General features: G+C 39.0%; 1 protein-coding gene across 2 annotated transcripts in view; it reads left to right on the forward strand.

Annotated features, from left to right (window-relative positions):
• The window catches only part of EML5 (echinoderm microtubule associated protein like 5), a 100,457-nt gene extending 85,062 nt beyond the window's left edge, over positions 1-15,395 (forward strand). For both annotated transcript variants that reach the window (XM_004681636.2, XM_012724536.1), the window contains 11 exons: positions 1,284-1,457; positions 2,114-2,322; positions 4,641-4,798; positions 6,087-6,201; positions 6,996-7,184; positions 7,336-7,508; positions 8,834-8,996; positions 9,246-9,349; positions 9,925-10,078; positions 11,597-11,697; positions 11,896-15,395. In XM_004681636.2, coding sequence (XP_004681693.1) covers positions 1,284-1,457; positions 2,114-2,322; positions 4,641-4,798; positions 6,087-6,201; positions 6,996-7,184; positions 7,336-7,508; positions 8,834-8,996; positions 9,246-9,349; positions 9,925-10,078; positions 11,597-11,697; positions 11,896-11,932 — 1,577 coding nt within the window. In that variant the 3' untranslated portion in view covers positions 11,933-15,395. The remainder of the gene's footprint in view (positions 1-1,283; positions 1,458-2,113; positions 2,323-4,640; positions 4,799-6,086; positions 6,202-6,995; positions 7,185-7,335; positions 7,509-8,833; positions 8,997-9,245; positions 9,350-9,924; positions 10,079-11,596; positions 11,698-11,895) is intronic.
• The last annotated feature ends 47 nt before the right edge of the window (positions 15,396-15,442 follow it).

A 15,442-nucleotide genomic window follows, 5' to 3' on the forward strand; every position in this document is an offset into this window, starting at 1 on the left:
GTGGGATTAAAACTTAAACTTAAATGTGAGTCAGTGTTACTGACTACAAAGGTGAAATCTTTTTAATAAACTTCCTTTTATATACCATCCCAATTATTCCACATATTACAATAAAATATTATTTAAAATTTTTAAAATAACTTTTTACTACTGATTTTGACCATGGCTTTGTGAATTTAAAAAGCTATTTCATGAAAATCTGTTCTTTGTTTTTAGTTATCATAATAACTAGACTTTCAACTCATTATTCAGCTTACATAAAACAGTGAAGTCTAGCAATTTGACAAGAAACCATTTCCCAGTGATTTTTATCTTTTGTTTCCCCTCCTGTAGAGTAAAGCATTATTTTGTGGCTTGACTATTGAACCGTGAGCTTACTCAAAGCAATAGGCAAAGTCTTGGTGCTCTGAGTCACCCTCAGGGTAGGGGTTGGCGAACTACAGCTCTTGGGGACCAGATCTGGCCAACACCCTGGGTTTGTTTATTGCCCATGAGCTGCAGGTATTGTTTCTTCTTGGTCTGAATAATTGGAAGAAAATCAAAAGGGTCGAGTTTCACAACAGTTGAAAAGTATTTGGAATTCACATTTTATCCACAGATAACATTTTATGACCCCACCTGCCCACTTGGTTACAAACTGCCGCTGGTGGCTTACGTGCTCCGGGGCAGAGCGAGTCATGGCAGCTGCAGGCCTAAGTGACAGGCGTGGGGCCGGCTGGGTCTCTGCCGCAGCACCGCTTCCCGCCCACCACACCCTACACGTCAAAACATGGGGGAGGAGTGGAGAGTTGAGTGTTCAGTTTTAGTACAGTGCTTGTTTTCTCCTCTCAGTTGTTGTCCCCATTAAATTTAGTCTTAGTTTTGAGCTTAGTTTTAATTAGTCTATCTCTGGTACACATTTTTCCATGTATGAGAGGGGAATATGTGTCAACTTTAGAAATGGAAACATTTGGGGCCTCCCTGGTGGCACAAAGGGGTTAATTAAGTCTCAGCCCTATGAGACTGGCCACAGCTACTGCAGCACGAGTTCGATCCCTGCCTTGGAGCTGACCCTCATGGCACAGCAGACCTCTCCTGTGCAGCCCGCTGCTCCCCTCTGCAGTGTACTTGGTTGATCTGTCTGTTCTGCTCCCCACTCTGTCTCCGGTGAATCCTCTAATCCCCTACACCTCTGGCCTCTACCCCAGTTCTTGTATGTGTAAAAAATCAGTCTTTAAAAGGAAAAAGAAATAGAAACATTTGTGATCATTGTATTGCATTTTTTAAATTTCATCTTAATTCAGCTACAGCCCCTTCTATCCACATCTGGGATGCCATGACTAAACAGACTTTATCTGTACTGAGATGCTACCACTCAAAGGGAGTGTGTTCAGTCAGCTTCAGTGCCACCGGCAAACTTTTGCTGTCTGTGGGACTAGATCCAGAACATACTATCACTATTTGGAGATGGCAGGAAGGTAAGGTTCCTTTTTCTTTGATTTTAAAAATAAAAATTCTAGAGTGATATGAATTCTGCATTCTCAGTACCTTACCTCGGTGATGAAAGCCAGTATTCAGTAAACTCTACACCACACATGGCCCCAGCTGATGCTGTGGGTCTGCTTGCTGCCTGCTCTTAGAAGCTCACAGACATAACTAATGAAAGGTAATATTAGTGATTAACTGCTATTTCCTTTCATTAAGAAACTTCATCTTTGCTAACTATTACTTAACTTGTTACGGAGAATCTTAATCAAATTGAAATAAAATATTTTAAGCAATAGTGGATAGTCAATAGGGTAATATCAGTATACTTTAAGTAGAACTTTTCAGTTACATCCCTAGTATAAATCATAAAGTTCATAGATCTGTATTTTTAAAAATAATATAATTCGGTTTCTAAATTTAAAATGGCCCTTAAATAATAATGAAATGCTCTGTAAATACAGATGACTTTGAAAATATGTAGGAGGACCTCTACGCCGGTTGTGTGTGACACGCTGGCCGGATGGCAGTACTGTGGGCCCCCCCCTCGTGAGCACCCCTTTTTTGAACTATGTATGTTATTATTATTACTATAAAAATTAGTTTAGTTCTTATACCAACCTAAATAATTTTGTTGTGTCTTTATCAGGTGCCAAAATTGCCAGCAGGGCTGGACATAATCAACGCATTTTTCTGGCAGAATTCCGACCAGATTCAGACTCCCAGTTTGTATCTGTGGGAATAAAACATGTCAAGTTCTGGACACTGGCAGGAAGGGCTCTTCTTAGCAAAAAGGGACTGCTGAGCACACTGGAAGATGCCCGGATGCAGACCATGCTTGCTGTTGCATTTGGTGCAGTATGTCTCTTAAAATGCATGTGGTAATGTGGCTTTGAATTATGAGAATAGACAGCTTTCAATTTTCTCGTTTAGAAAACATAATCCACGGGTGGTGGTGTACAGCATGGTCGTCCTGAGCATGCATAGATTTCATCTTTCTAAATCCAATACTTTTCAGAAATCAGAACGTGAAAGAAAGTTAATGTTGGTAAAGAATTAGAATGAAACGTTTGAATCCTTGGGCCGTGGCCATTCTCAAAAGCCTTCATTAATTTTGTAGTTGTCACCCTAAACCTCCTAAAATTCCTGTTTTCTTAATAGTCCCATATATTCCTTAAAAGTTGGCAGAATATAAGAAAGACAAATCAAGAACTGTCATTTCTGAGGGTTGAAGGTGGCTCCTAGGTTTGAGATCTCCTTTGCTCTCTTTCGTCGCCAGACTGCTCATCGTAAGGTTGGAAGCTCCCGCCCAGCCTCTCCCTGTAGGAAAAGGAGCAGGAGCGTGCAGCTCTGGGTTTTCTGGGCTCATGTGTAGGCCCTGTGCCCCCCTGTGCCCACCCGCACTCTGGGCCTGTGGCTCACAAGCTGTATCTCTTTCCTTCTCTGCCCTTACCAGAGTTTGGAATGTCTGTGGTACATCAAAAACCTAAGTGGATTCCTTCCTAAAGTGATTCTGTGGGCATGTGGTACTTAAAGGAAATTATAGTTTTAGAACCTTTAAGTACATTTATGTTTTTTGAGAAAAATGTCATTGAAAACAGGTCATTACATTTTAAGGACATTTCAAGAAGAAAAACCTGTATGTTCAGTTTCTTCTGGCGTTTAATAGGGGTAGATTAATTTTCTTCACATGTAAAATTTTCTGTGATGTCAATTGCCCATTCCCATTAGAAAATAAAGTTGGACACTAAAATATAAATCATAACTGACTGATGTTTGAAGTAGCAGTGCAGTCAGTGAGAATGTTTCATACATCTTAAGATAGGTTGTGATCAGTTCTCAGCTTTTTTAAACATTCTCTATTCTAGGGCTATGAAAAAAAAAGGGAGAGGAAAAATAGCAGTTTCTGCACTTGAAGCACTAGCATTCTCACTGCAGAGAAGGCTTGAATGAATGACGCACCTAAAGAAGAGTGTCATTGTTTATTGTTTATCCAATAAGAGAGTATGCATAAAGGCTGAGAAGTTCAAATGAACAGTACATTGTTGAGGGAAAATTAACCTTGAAATCAAAACTAGTATTCTCAGATTAAAGAAAACATGTCTGCATTTCATATAATTCAGTCTTATTTTCCTGTTGGTTCTTTCCATATTGTTTTTGCAAAAGATCTTATTTGGTTTGCTTTAAAAATGAAGCTAAAAAGTGGGATGAAAAATAGCACATTATGCAGGATCTCATTTCTCTTATTTCCACATAAATGAATTATCCTATGATTACAGTTCTCAAAGTGAGCTCAACTTTTGGTACCTTACCAAATTTACCTTATTTTAAATTGATTGATGAAATGCATTAACCTTTGCTATTTTTGAGAAATCATGGAAAATGTTAATTATATAAAGTTAACATATAGGGCCCTCCCTGGTGGTGCAGCGGGTTAAAGTGCAGCACTATGAAGCTGTCACAGCCACTGCAGCATGAGTTCCATCCCCAGGCAGGGAGCTGACCCACAGGGTGCAGCAGACCTCTCCTGACCCGCGCACCCTGCTCCCCTCAGCAGTGCATTTCAGTACATCTGCCTGTTCTGCTCCCCATTCTTCTCTGGTGAATCCTCTCACTTCTTGTGTCTCTGGGCTGTACCCCAATTCTGTATGCATAAATAAGTAAATCTTTAAAATAAATAAAAGTTTACATATAACTAGTTAGTGAAATCTCAAAAACTACTCACTTTTTGTACATTTTCACTGTCTGACAAAGTACTTTCCCAAATCTAATAAAAAGTTGATTTTTGACCCCACTCCTATTCTTTTTTCACTGTCGCTAGTGACTGATTCCTTGAGCAGTTAGAGTGAAGCAGTCGAAAGGGATGGAACTAACTAGAATTGTTGATTATAGAGTTAGAAGGAGTCTTAGAGACAGAGCTCCTAGTTTAACACATGATGCTCATAGATGTTTTACTAGGTCAGTCCAACCAATAAACAAGACACCTGGGAAAGAAAAGAGACTGACAGAGCTCAGCCTCAAGGGCAGTTTTTCTGACTCGAGTCCACAGTTTCTCTCACCGTACATGCTTTTTGTATCAAGGGGGAGATAGAAACACACTTCTTAGAGAATTGCATCTGTTCAAACCCTATTTGAACTTTTGATGAGTTTATCTCCCCCTCCCCACTCCTTTTCAGAATAACTTGACGTTTACAGGTACCATCAGTGGAGATGTTTGTGTGTGGAAAGGTCACGTACTGTGTAGGATCGTGGCCAGAGCTCACAACGGGCCCGTGTTTGCCATGTACACCACCCTGCGAGACGGACTGATTGTGACTGGCGGCAAGGAAAGGCCGTGAGTCCACCCCCTCAGAGCCTGAGTGACGTGTTGTGCTTTCCCTGAGCTTTGCACCTGGTCCTCCTGGTTCTTTCTGGGCTCCATGGTTTGGCCTCATTTCCCTCCTCTTATGTCTCTCTTCATTTGCCTTATTTGTTCTTTCTGTTGATCTTATTTCTGGTTTTAAATCGTTTTCAGTTTTTTTGCATTGCAATTAAACCTAAACTCCACTTAGTGATAATTTTTCTGAGGTGTGGATAGTCAACTGTTCTGAGAGCTAAGAACTAATGTTCTGAATGCCCAAGTAAGGAGCAGTCTGCGTGAACCTGGAGGCCTCCTTGTCCTGAGGGTACTAGGACTGAGGCACACTGCTGCCCTAGAAACCTGAGAACATTACGGAACAGCTCTACCTTGTTCGCATTTGCTGGTGGCAAACTTGTTAGAGAAAATTATTTGATGTGTAAAACCTTTGTAGAGAGACCATTTTCTGATTTTCATGTCTCCCAATAATAATCAGCTATTTATAATTGATTATAAATAATCAGCTATTTATAATTGATTAAACTTACTTAAATGCAAGTTCAAATATATATATATATATATGATCAAGAATTACCTTCCAGCAAGGAAAGAACAGGCATATATTAGCTCAGTACAAATGCAGCAGCTTTTGCCTTTTCTACAAAGAATAAGATAAGCAGTTTTCCTGAGATAAGCAGTTAGTATAGGAGAAAATAAAGAATACATGTTTCAGTATCCACAAGGAAAAGCAACAGTATCACGTATTGGTTTGACACTCGCAAACTGGCCTCCTCTCACACACCCTCCTCTGCCTACATCCAGGTTTAAGCGATTGTGAGAACCAGAGGTCTTTAAAAGTCTGTTTGATCTGCAGCTCCTGCGGCCGTCACCCAGCCTTACACTTCCATTATCCCAACGCTGAAGGGGCTGCAGCCCTCTTGCTGCCCACTGTCTGCCCTTTGGATAAGCCTGTCCTTTCAAAGTATCTTAAAACTGTGTGACACACTTTCCTAATCAGGCAGGGTTGAAAGAGAGGGCTAATGTGGGGCAGGAAGAAGGGCTAAGGACTAAATAAAATTTGTGGCATAAAAATGAGTATTCAGAAAAGAAAATATACTTAAACTGAATGAGATATGGAATATCTTAAAATTGCCATAGAAAACTTAGAATATAAAGTATGACTATCCGGCCTTTTAGTACTCCTTTGTAACTTAGTGTTTATGTATAATAATCTGTAACGCCCAAGGACAAATGCTTATTTCGGTCCCTGTTATCACTGACATAGGTCCAAAGAAGGAGGAGCAGTCAAACTGTGGGACCAGGAGCTGCGGCGCTGCCGCGCCTTCAAGCTGGAGACTGGACAAGTCACCGACTGTGTGCGGTCTGTGTGCAGAGGCAAAGTAAGCTGTTCCTGGAGCCCTAGGGGTGCAGAAGACAGCAGTTCCCCTTTGCAGCTTCAGGAAAAGCACTCCGCTGGGCTTGCTCTGACCTTCATTTCTCCTGCGGTTCCTCTTTCTTGGGGTTCCTCTCTCCTGCAGTCTCCTCTCTCCTGCGGGTCCCCTCTCCTGGGGGTTCCCCCTCTCCTGAGGGTTCCTTTCTCCTGCGGGTTTCCTTGCAGCCAAGCTGCTGGCTCACAGCAGTCTGCGGGGGTGGGGCCTCAGACGGGTTCTGTCCTCCTAGCTCAGCACTGCCTATGGACCTCCAGGTCTCCTAAATCTGCTAGTTTGACTACAGACATAATTGAATTTCCTTGTCTGTTGATTCTGTTTGATAATAGAGCAGCTGTTTTTTGGGTACATGTATGTGTTGTATCAGAAACCAAAGGTAGTGTCCTCATTTAATGTTAAGTATTAGTTAAGCTTTTACTTACACTCATTTTAACTAAAATCCAATACTTGGTTCTTATATCCCAATGCCCATACATTTCTTTGGAGATCTTCAGATTGAAATACTAGATTGTGACAAGTGCAGAAGCCAAAGCCAAGTGTGCTGCCTCAGAGAGTCTGTTCTGCAGCATGGCCTTGCGGGCCGGCCGGCCCAGTGTGCTTACAGATGTGCTTCCAGTCAAAAATATTTTGCATGCCGCTAGATTAATTCAAAGCAGAGTACTCAGAACTTGGTCAGGAGAGTCATTCTTCTAGTTAAGAGCAACAAATGTGTCGCATTAAATCTGTTGTTCCCACTTTTGTTTCAGGGCAAGATATTGGTTGGGACAAGGAACGCTGAAATAATTGAAGTTGGAGAGAAAAACGCAGCGTGTAACATTCTAGTTAGTGGCCACGTAGACGGGCCTGTATGGGGGCTGGCAGCACATCCTTCCAGGGACTTTTTCCTCTCTGCTGCAGAAGACGGAACTGTGAGACTCTGGGATATTGCAGATAAAGTAGGTGCAAACACTTCTCTAGAAAATGTTATGGTTTCTAAGAAGTAAAGTTTAAGTCCTGAATTGCTAGCACTTTATCTCAGAAGTGAGAATTTCCAAAAGAAATCAACTAAGTTAATGGAGTCAAAATTCTCTCTGCATTTTTTTGCAGAAGCTGTTAAACAAGGTGAACCTGGGGCATGCTGCCCGCACTGTGTGTTACAGCCCTGCGGGGGACTTGGTGGCTATTGGGATGAAGAACGGAGAGTTTATTATTTTATTGGTGAGCTCTCTAAAAATATGGGGAAAGAAGAGAGACAGACGATGTGCAATTCATGATATAAGGTCAGTGACAAGTGGAGTGAGATGGCCCAGCCCACACTCTGAAAAGCCGCCTTAGCGGACTAACCTTCAGTGAAAGTTTCTTGGTGCTTATCAGACCGCCACCTTGTAGCTTGCTGAAATAAATGTATACACCTCCTTGCTAACCATGGTGCTTTAATAAAAGCAAATACACAGGGAATGTTAGAAAAGATAAGCATTATTTTAGACATGCCCAGTAAGTTCATCTTGCCAAGAATTTCCTCCCACTGCATGAGAGAGCCATCTGCCTTTCAGAAGTCATCAGCCCGGAGAACTAAGTTACAACTCCAGACTTAACTTATTTCTCTAATCATATAGTTCATTCACTTAATTGTCATGAAACATCTAAGCATCAGAATCTGAACTGAATCTTTGGTTTTTCAGTCCTTAAGCTTATTTTAAGTGGTTGCCAATGACTGTTTCTGTGTAAACACAAGTTGTTGAAGCCAGGCCTGTGAGAAGCTTGCACTCCTTGTACCAGCAAAACCCATTAACAAACCTCAGAACTTCGATACATAAAAGAGTGATGATGGGTTCCCTAAGCATCCCCCCACTCCTGTGGGACCTGAATGTTTTCTAAGACTTAAGTTACCTCAGTTTGCTTCCCACAATGACTACACATATTTTCTTTAAAAATAACTTCTTCCAAGACACCTGAGTTCAGCTGGACTATGTTCTTTGCTATTAAGACACTATCTATCCAGATGAAAGAATCAGTTATGTAATTTCATTATTGTGTTAGCAGCTGTTTACAAAACAAAGTATTTTTCAAGTTATTAAGAGAATTAGATTAAGGAGCCATTTAAAATTGAAATAAAGGTTTGGTTTTTTTTTTTTTTTTTATAAAAGATAAATGTGTACGGGGCCCTCCCTGGTGGCGCAGCGGGTTAAAGCACTGCACTAAGAGGCTAAAGCCACTTCCGCATGAGTTCGATTCCCGCCTGCCCCAGAGGTGACCACATGCCGTGGCAGACCTCTCCTGGCCCGCCCGCTGCTCCCCTCAGCAGTGTACTTCATCCATCTGCCTGTTCTACTCCCCGCTCTGTCTCTGGTGAATCCTCTCACCCTCCGCATCTCTGGCCTGTACCCCAGTTCTGTACGAATAAATAAATAAATCTTTAAAAAAAAAGATAAAATGTGTGCATAATGTACCAGGTAAATCTGCCAGGGGTCTTATCACACATACTTTCGGGACTCTTAAGCTCTTTCACATATTTACTTTCTAAAGCTTGGGGGAAAAATGTTGCTGGTCTTAAATATTTATAGTTTCATATGTCATAACCCATCTTTCACATCTTGTTATTCAGATTTAGTCCAGATTCTCAGTTTCTGGCAGTGGGTTCCAGTGAGAACTCAGTGGATTTTTATGACCTAACACTGGGCCCAGCCCTTAACAGAATCAGCTACTGCAAAGACATTCCAAGTTTTGTCGTTCAAATGGACTTTTCAGCAGATAGCAGATACCTCCAGGTACAGTGCCATGGGTTCAGTCCTTTACTTTTTGTTAGCAAATACATTTAAAACTCCTGGACTCGCCTTTAATTTTAACTGCTTCTGCACTAATTCTTTAATATTCTATTTTTATTAGTCTTTTCCATTTTTTCTAACAATTTTTTGTAGTCATCTTTTACTTTCTTAATATTAGAAATGTTAATAAAGTAGCACTTTGGATCTCACCTCACATAATAGAATTCTTGTCCCATTTTAATACACTGAAAGGTCTCCACTGGTTGCTATAAACGGCATGTTTACGAAGTGCCTTCTGGAAAACATCTTACGGATCAGACTGCCATTGACAGAATCACTTGGGCTACATGGACTAGGTAAACATTTTCTGTATTCAGATGGGAAGGACAATGGCAGAACTATTTCTCAACAGAATAATAATTGAGATGAGGTTTTAAGTTTTTGTTACTGTATTTTTGTGACTGTATTTTACTCCAGCGGCTACTTATACTCTCTGGAATGCCTTTGAACATACTTCCATGCTTACCAGATTTTTTTTCAAAGAAAATCAAAGTTATCACCTTAAAGATGGTCTTTCCTTAACATGGGTTATTGTACTCTAAAGGAATGCTGTCTTGTAGCTGTTAGAAATGAACCTTAGGATTTTTAGATTTGACTGTATATTACTATTAAGTATCCATCTTTTCAATTAAGATAAAAAATGCCATCAAACTTGCTTTTAATTTTAAAAACAATTCAGCTCTCAGTAATTGAATTTTTGAAGGATTAATCTGTAAATCTTTAAAATTGCAAAATTTCACTAATCGGAAGTTCCATTTTAACTTTCTGTATTTCAAATGATATAATTAAGTACTATGAGATTAATTACCAACAAATGTTTCAGTATAATAAACTTGTTTGCTATGAATTTTGTTTTGTTCCTTCTCTCTAGTATTCTGGGAGACGAAGTGATAGGAATTTGGTCCAGACATGCAGAGAAAGCTGATGTCAACTGTGCTTGTGTATCTCATTCAGGAATAAGCCTTGTAACAGGAGACGACTTTGGCATGATTAAGTTATTTGACTTCCCATGTCCTGAAAAATTCGTAAGTTATTTAGCATTTTATTCTGTCCAAGAGAAAATTCATTTTTAATGTACACTGAGCATCTCTATTTTCATATTATTTTCCTCTAAATGACACCAGCATTTCCATAAAATACTCCTCTCTTGCAGGAGAAAAGAGCAGTAGCATATTTTAAAAAATGAGTCATCATCACAAGACTATTTGGATTATGGACTGAAGTAATGTCACAAATGGCAGTACTTCATTTTTCACTGTGTGTGCATGCGTCACTGTTTATCAAGTCACCCATCTATGGTTATGGACACTTATTTCTGTATATTGGTTAATGTATAAATGCTATAATGCACAGAAGCATTGTATCTTTTCAACTTAATATTTTTATCTAAATATCCAGAAGTGGAATTGTTACTTAAGAACCACCATACTGTTTTCTGTAGTGGATGTATCATTATCTTACATAAATTTTACCACCAATTTAGATATCTGATCATTAGTACTTTACCCCCATATAATAGCTAAAATGTTAACTGTTTCTTGATAGATCAATGTGTCCCTTAAAATTTTCCTAAATTTGGCCCTCCCTGGTGGTGCAGCAGGTTAAGAAGCTAAAGCTGCTTCCGCATGAGTTCGATTCCTGCCTGCCCCAGAGGTAACCACATGGCGTGGCAGATCTCTCCTGACCCACCCGCTGCTCCCCTCAGCAGTGTACTTCGTAGATCTGCCTGTTCTCCTCCCCACTCTGTCTCTGGTGAAGCCTCTCACCACCCCTGAGCCTCTGGCCCGTACCCCAGTTCTGTAAGCACAAATAAATAAATTTAAAAAGAATTTTTTGCTAAATTCAAGAAAACACATGCCTTTTGTAGCAGCATGGATGAAGCTGGAAAAGATCATACTTAGTGATATAAGCCAGAAAGAAAAGGAAAAATACTGAATAGTTTCACTCATAGCAGGAATATAACAGACCAAGCAAGAAAATAATAATAATGAACAACTATAGACCAGAGACATTTTACGGTGGTGGAATGGGGAATGGGATCAAAAACAGTGGAGGGAGGGAAATGCACTGGACTATGGTGATGGCACATGGGTGATTTGGTGATAGGACGCCCAGTGGGATTATAACTGAGATGGGAAAATGCACAAAATGATGTAAATATAAACTTATTATTTAAAAACATTTTTCCTAAATTCATTACAATAAAAAAAACTTGTTACAAATACACCTTCCCTTGCCCCCATGTAACACCTATCTTTGTGACCATTTTAACCAGGTTTTAGTCACCAAGTTTGAAATGTTTTTCCTCAGAGGAAAATTTTCAAACCACCAGCCTACATTTGACTATCCAAATAACCCAATGTTAAGTGCAGATCCATTACTGATTTCCAAAATGCACTTAATTAATTGGCTATGGTCTTAGCTGCCTGCTCTCCTCTCCAAGCCCTCATGGTGGATTCTGACACCACCCTCCCCCCTCGCCCCGATTGGAACCTTTGACTTCTATGTGCCTTATGTGTCTTGATGTTTTTTTTTTTCTTTAGGCAAAGCACAAAAGGTTCTTGGGTCATTCACCGCATGTGACAAATATTCGATTTACCAGTGGTGATCGACATGTTATTAGTGCTGGAGGTGATGACTGCAGGTTGGTGACTTTCCTAGCTTGCAAACTAGTAAGAAATCTCAAATACTATTTTAATTCTGTAGTTTTAGTTTAGAACACAAGTAGTAGGCATAATAAACTAACAACCATCAGATGAACCCAAGCAGCCTGGAAGCTAATGTTGAAAAACCCCTGCAAATCTAGAAATAGTGAATTCACTAACTGCTTCTCTGATTGCAGTTTGTTTGTCTGGAAATGTGTACACACGCCTCACTAAAAGATACGGATGCTGAGAAGACTACACAAATTAACAACAGCCTTGACAGACAAGAATTACAGAATCAAACCTTGCATGGTTAAGTGGTGCTAACCTAAAATTAACAGGGATAAATGCCCATCATCAAAATATAAGACTGATGTGTTCAGAATATTTGCCGTATGCATTACAGTAACTGTCCATAATCAATAACACTGCCATGTAAACTATATTTCAAGGAAGGACTGGAAAAATACTTGGTGAAAGCCATCCCCCATTTCTGGGGAATGTGCAAATTTGGGCTGGCTTGATGGGGAGGTTCAGTAACAACACTCCTCAAGAAACCAAAACCTTTAAAACTCAATTTGGATTTTTGTCTTTTTAGCAAAACTTTTTTTTTTTTTTGCAAATTACATTTTATTTTCACAGTTCATGCTTAATGAAATATTTTATCCTTTTATCTACATAAGGAAAGGAAAACATATCACTCTATAGGATCTATGGGATCACAGTTTTTAAAAGCATCTTCCCTACGACACACACACTGGAAAATATTATGCTTAAGCATTAATAAAGCCCTTTCTATAAAGGACATTTGCTTGTCCTGGCAGTTTTAAATTCAGAAACAAATCCAATGTTATTAGCAGTATGTGGATTGCTACACATTTTTATATTTGAGCTATTAGTCTTTTTAAGTTCAAATGTTGTCATTTCACTCACTAAAAATTAAAACATTATAGCCCCTTTAATGGAAAAGTAAAGTATGACAATTTTCAGTGCTGTACAGTTTTTTAAGATTTTAGATAGCAATAGTAGTAAGATACAGTCTACGAGGAACATCTGTTCAACATGTAAAGAATTAAGTTCACAAAGTTACACAATTTAGTAACTCTGGAAATTTTTATAGCTATTTTCTATTGGAAAATTTTTAGGTAGATGTATTTGCCACCCATACATATAGGCTAACGTCCAAAGTGAATGAATACAAGTCGCCCACGCGTAAAGTTTGTCTATTAAAATTCCCTTTAGGTGGATTGGGTTGAAACTCTTAGGTCTTTATTTCTATTCACTTTAAATGCTGCCAAAGATCAGTACTTACCATTCAGGAATTTACTGTTTAGCCTATCTGTAAACTGCTATTTTAAAATGTATTTTTCTAAATGTGAAGACGTTTAAGATGCTCCATTGTGGTCCAATGAATACTTAATGTGTTAATCATATGTGTACCGTAATATTACCCTCCTCCTTTCATATTTCTGGAAATGTCTGGCTTAATAAGACATAGGCTGACTCAATACCCATTTCTATGTCCAATTCCTTGCAAATACTAAAAACAGAATTGTATCTCAGAAAGCCTAGCCAGTGATTGAACAACTGCCTGTTTTAAAGGTCTGATTAGTTGGTGTCTGAAGGATTAAGGCATTAAGAAACTTGAAACATAAAAGCCGTTATTTTTCATTGTTCACATTAATGAATTCTCTAAAATTAAGCCAAAGTTTTAATTACACTGCTATTAAATGTCTATTCATGTATAGGCTCAGCCAGTACATAATTGGGGGGGGGGGGGAATCCCTGAAGCACTCTCCCACCTCCATTTTTGAGCTGGTTAGTTTCAAATTCCTTCCTGGGTCAAGTCTGCCAGCTCTTGGTTAAAGGAAAATTCATTTTCCTTCATAGTACAAGTAGAAAGTCTAACTATAACCTTAACACACTAGGGTAAAATTGCTCTTCCTTTGTTGTCCCAAGTGGCAACCCTGGTAAGCCAGCCTTAATCACCATCGTCAGTTTCACAACTGAAGCTCATGTTGATTTCTGGTCGGCCCACAGCATGTTGCTTTACCAGCCATTCACTAATGGAAGGTGAGTAAGGGTGGTAGGCCATATAGTTAGTATCTGTGACCCTTTTTAAACCCATAGAATTATTTGTGCGCCACTGAGCTCCAAACTCTTGACCTGAAACCTCCCGCCCTTGTCTGCGCCAGTACACCCGTGCGTGCAGAGCGCACATGCAGCTGGCGCCACTCACTGGCCAGCCAGCCCCTAGGTTCCCTTTTGTGATCCTTCTCATGGTGGTCTTCTTGACGTGGTCTACCTTGGTTTGCCCAAGCCTTGGCAACTGATAGGTAGGATCAAACTCACAAATGTGTTTCAGGCACTCTCTACTAAATAGCAAAAAAACAAAAGAAAACAAAAAACCCAAGAAACTTTAGCATGTTATTTTCCCTGTAAGATGGGAAACTAAACTTAATCTCGTTTCCCACCTTTTCATAAAATTATGAGAACAAGTACCATTTATAAATGAGGATACCATTTATAATTAACATTGTTCAAAATTCTGAAAATACAATCTTCTCCCACAAGAGATAAAAAAACATCTCAAAATTGGAATGAACACATGCCTTAAGTTCAGTGTTGTACACCTTTTAGAATGCAATGGAACAGTTTTTTCACCCAGGCCTAAACCCTTAAGTTTTGTGTGTGCTTTGCTTTGCTTTTTTTCTAATGTTTCAAGTCTTAAGTAGTTAATTCTTCCCCCAGTGGAAAAGCAGTGGCCACAAAACCAACTGGCCTGTTGGTTTTATGTTGTTAAACATGGGCTTTTGCGTAACATTTTATTTTCCCTTGGTTATGACTAAGCAAGTCAGTAAACTTGTTTTGAAGTTTAATTTGGTCCTCAATGTCTGAGTCTTTATTATCCCTATTGAATTAATTTGCTCTTTTCTAACAAACCTTTTAGCTTAAAAAAAACTGTAATCAAGTCTTTATGATCAATGGATCTGTTATTTCATTCTAAAGCATTTGACACTTCTTGCCTTAATTGTAAAAACCACAGAGAACTCAATTTTTATTAGTAGTCCAAAAGCTTAGTCCTAATTTGCAGTTTACCCATCTGATCTCTGTAATTATATGGTCTGCTATTTAAAACACACTAATTTTTACATTAAAAAATTATGTTCAATAATTAAGTATATTTTCTGGGAGTTATTTCTGCAAATGTTATTTTTCACATGAAAATAAAAAGCTATGATGGACCTTGTGAATTTAACATGTTTTCTGATACCTTATGTATATAACTGTAAACAATTTTGTATAATTTTGTGATAATGTATTTCCCCAAAATATTTAAAAGACATAGTAGTAAATGAAACTATTTTAACAAACTATATTTTTTTGCACTTGCCATTCAAATTGTTCTCACGCTGTATGCTCACCACCTCCTCATTCTCAAAAAAAAATAAAAATTCAATAAAATAAAAGACTAGTTATTTGAGAGCTATTTACTAAAATGGCCCTCAACCCAAGGAACGTGTACTATGCTTTCAAAGTAAATTTTGCTTTAAAGTAAAGAGAATACTGTGTGACTGTTGTTAAGTGTCAGCACTTTTGTTCCATGGTGGTTTACGTGCAGTATGCAACCTTTGGGGGAAAGTCAAGTCCACCCTCTGGAGTAAGATGCCCTCACTACGTCTTTTCTCCACACATATAGCAACATGACAGCCCCAAACTAGGTTATGAGTAATGACAATATTG

The sequence above is a fragment of the Condylura cristata genome, unplaced genomic scaffold (assembly GCF_000260355.1).
Source record: "Condylura cristata isolate star-nosed mole 26May11 unplaced genomic scaffold, ConCri1.0 scaffold00013, whole genome shotgun sequence".
NCBI classification, from domain to species: Eukaryota; Metazoa; Chordata; class Mammalia; order Eulipotyphla; family Talpidae; genus Condylura; species Condylura cristata.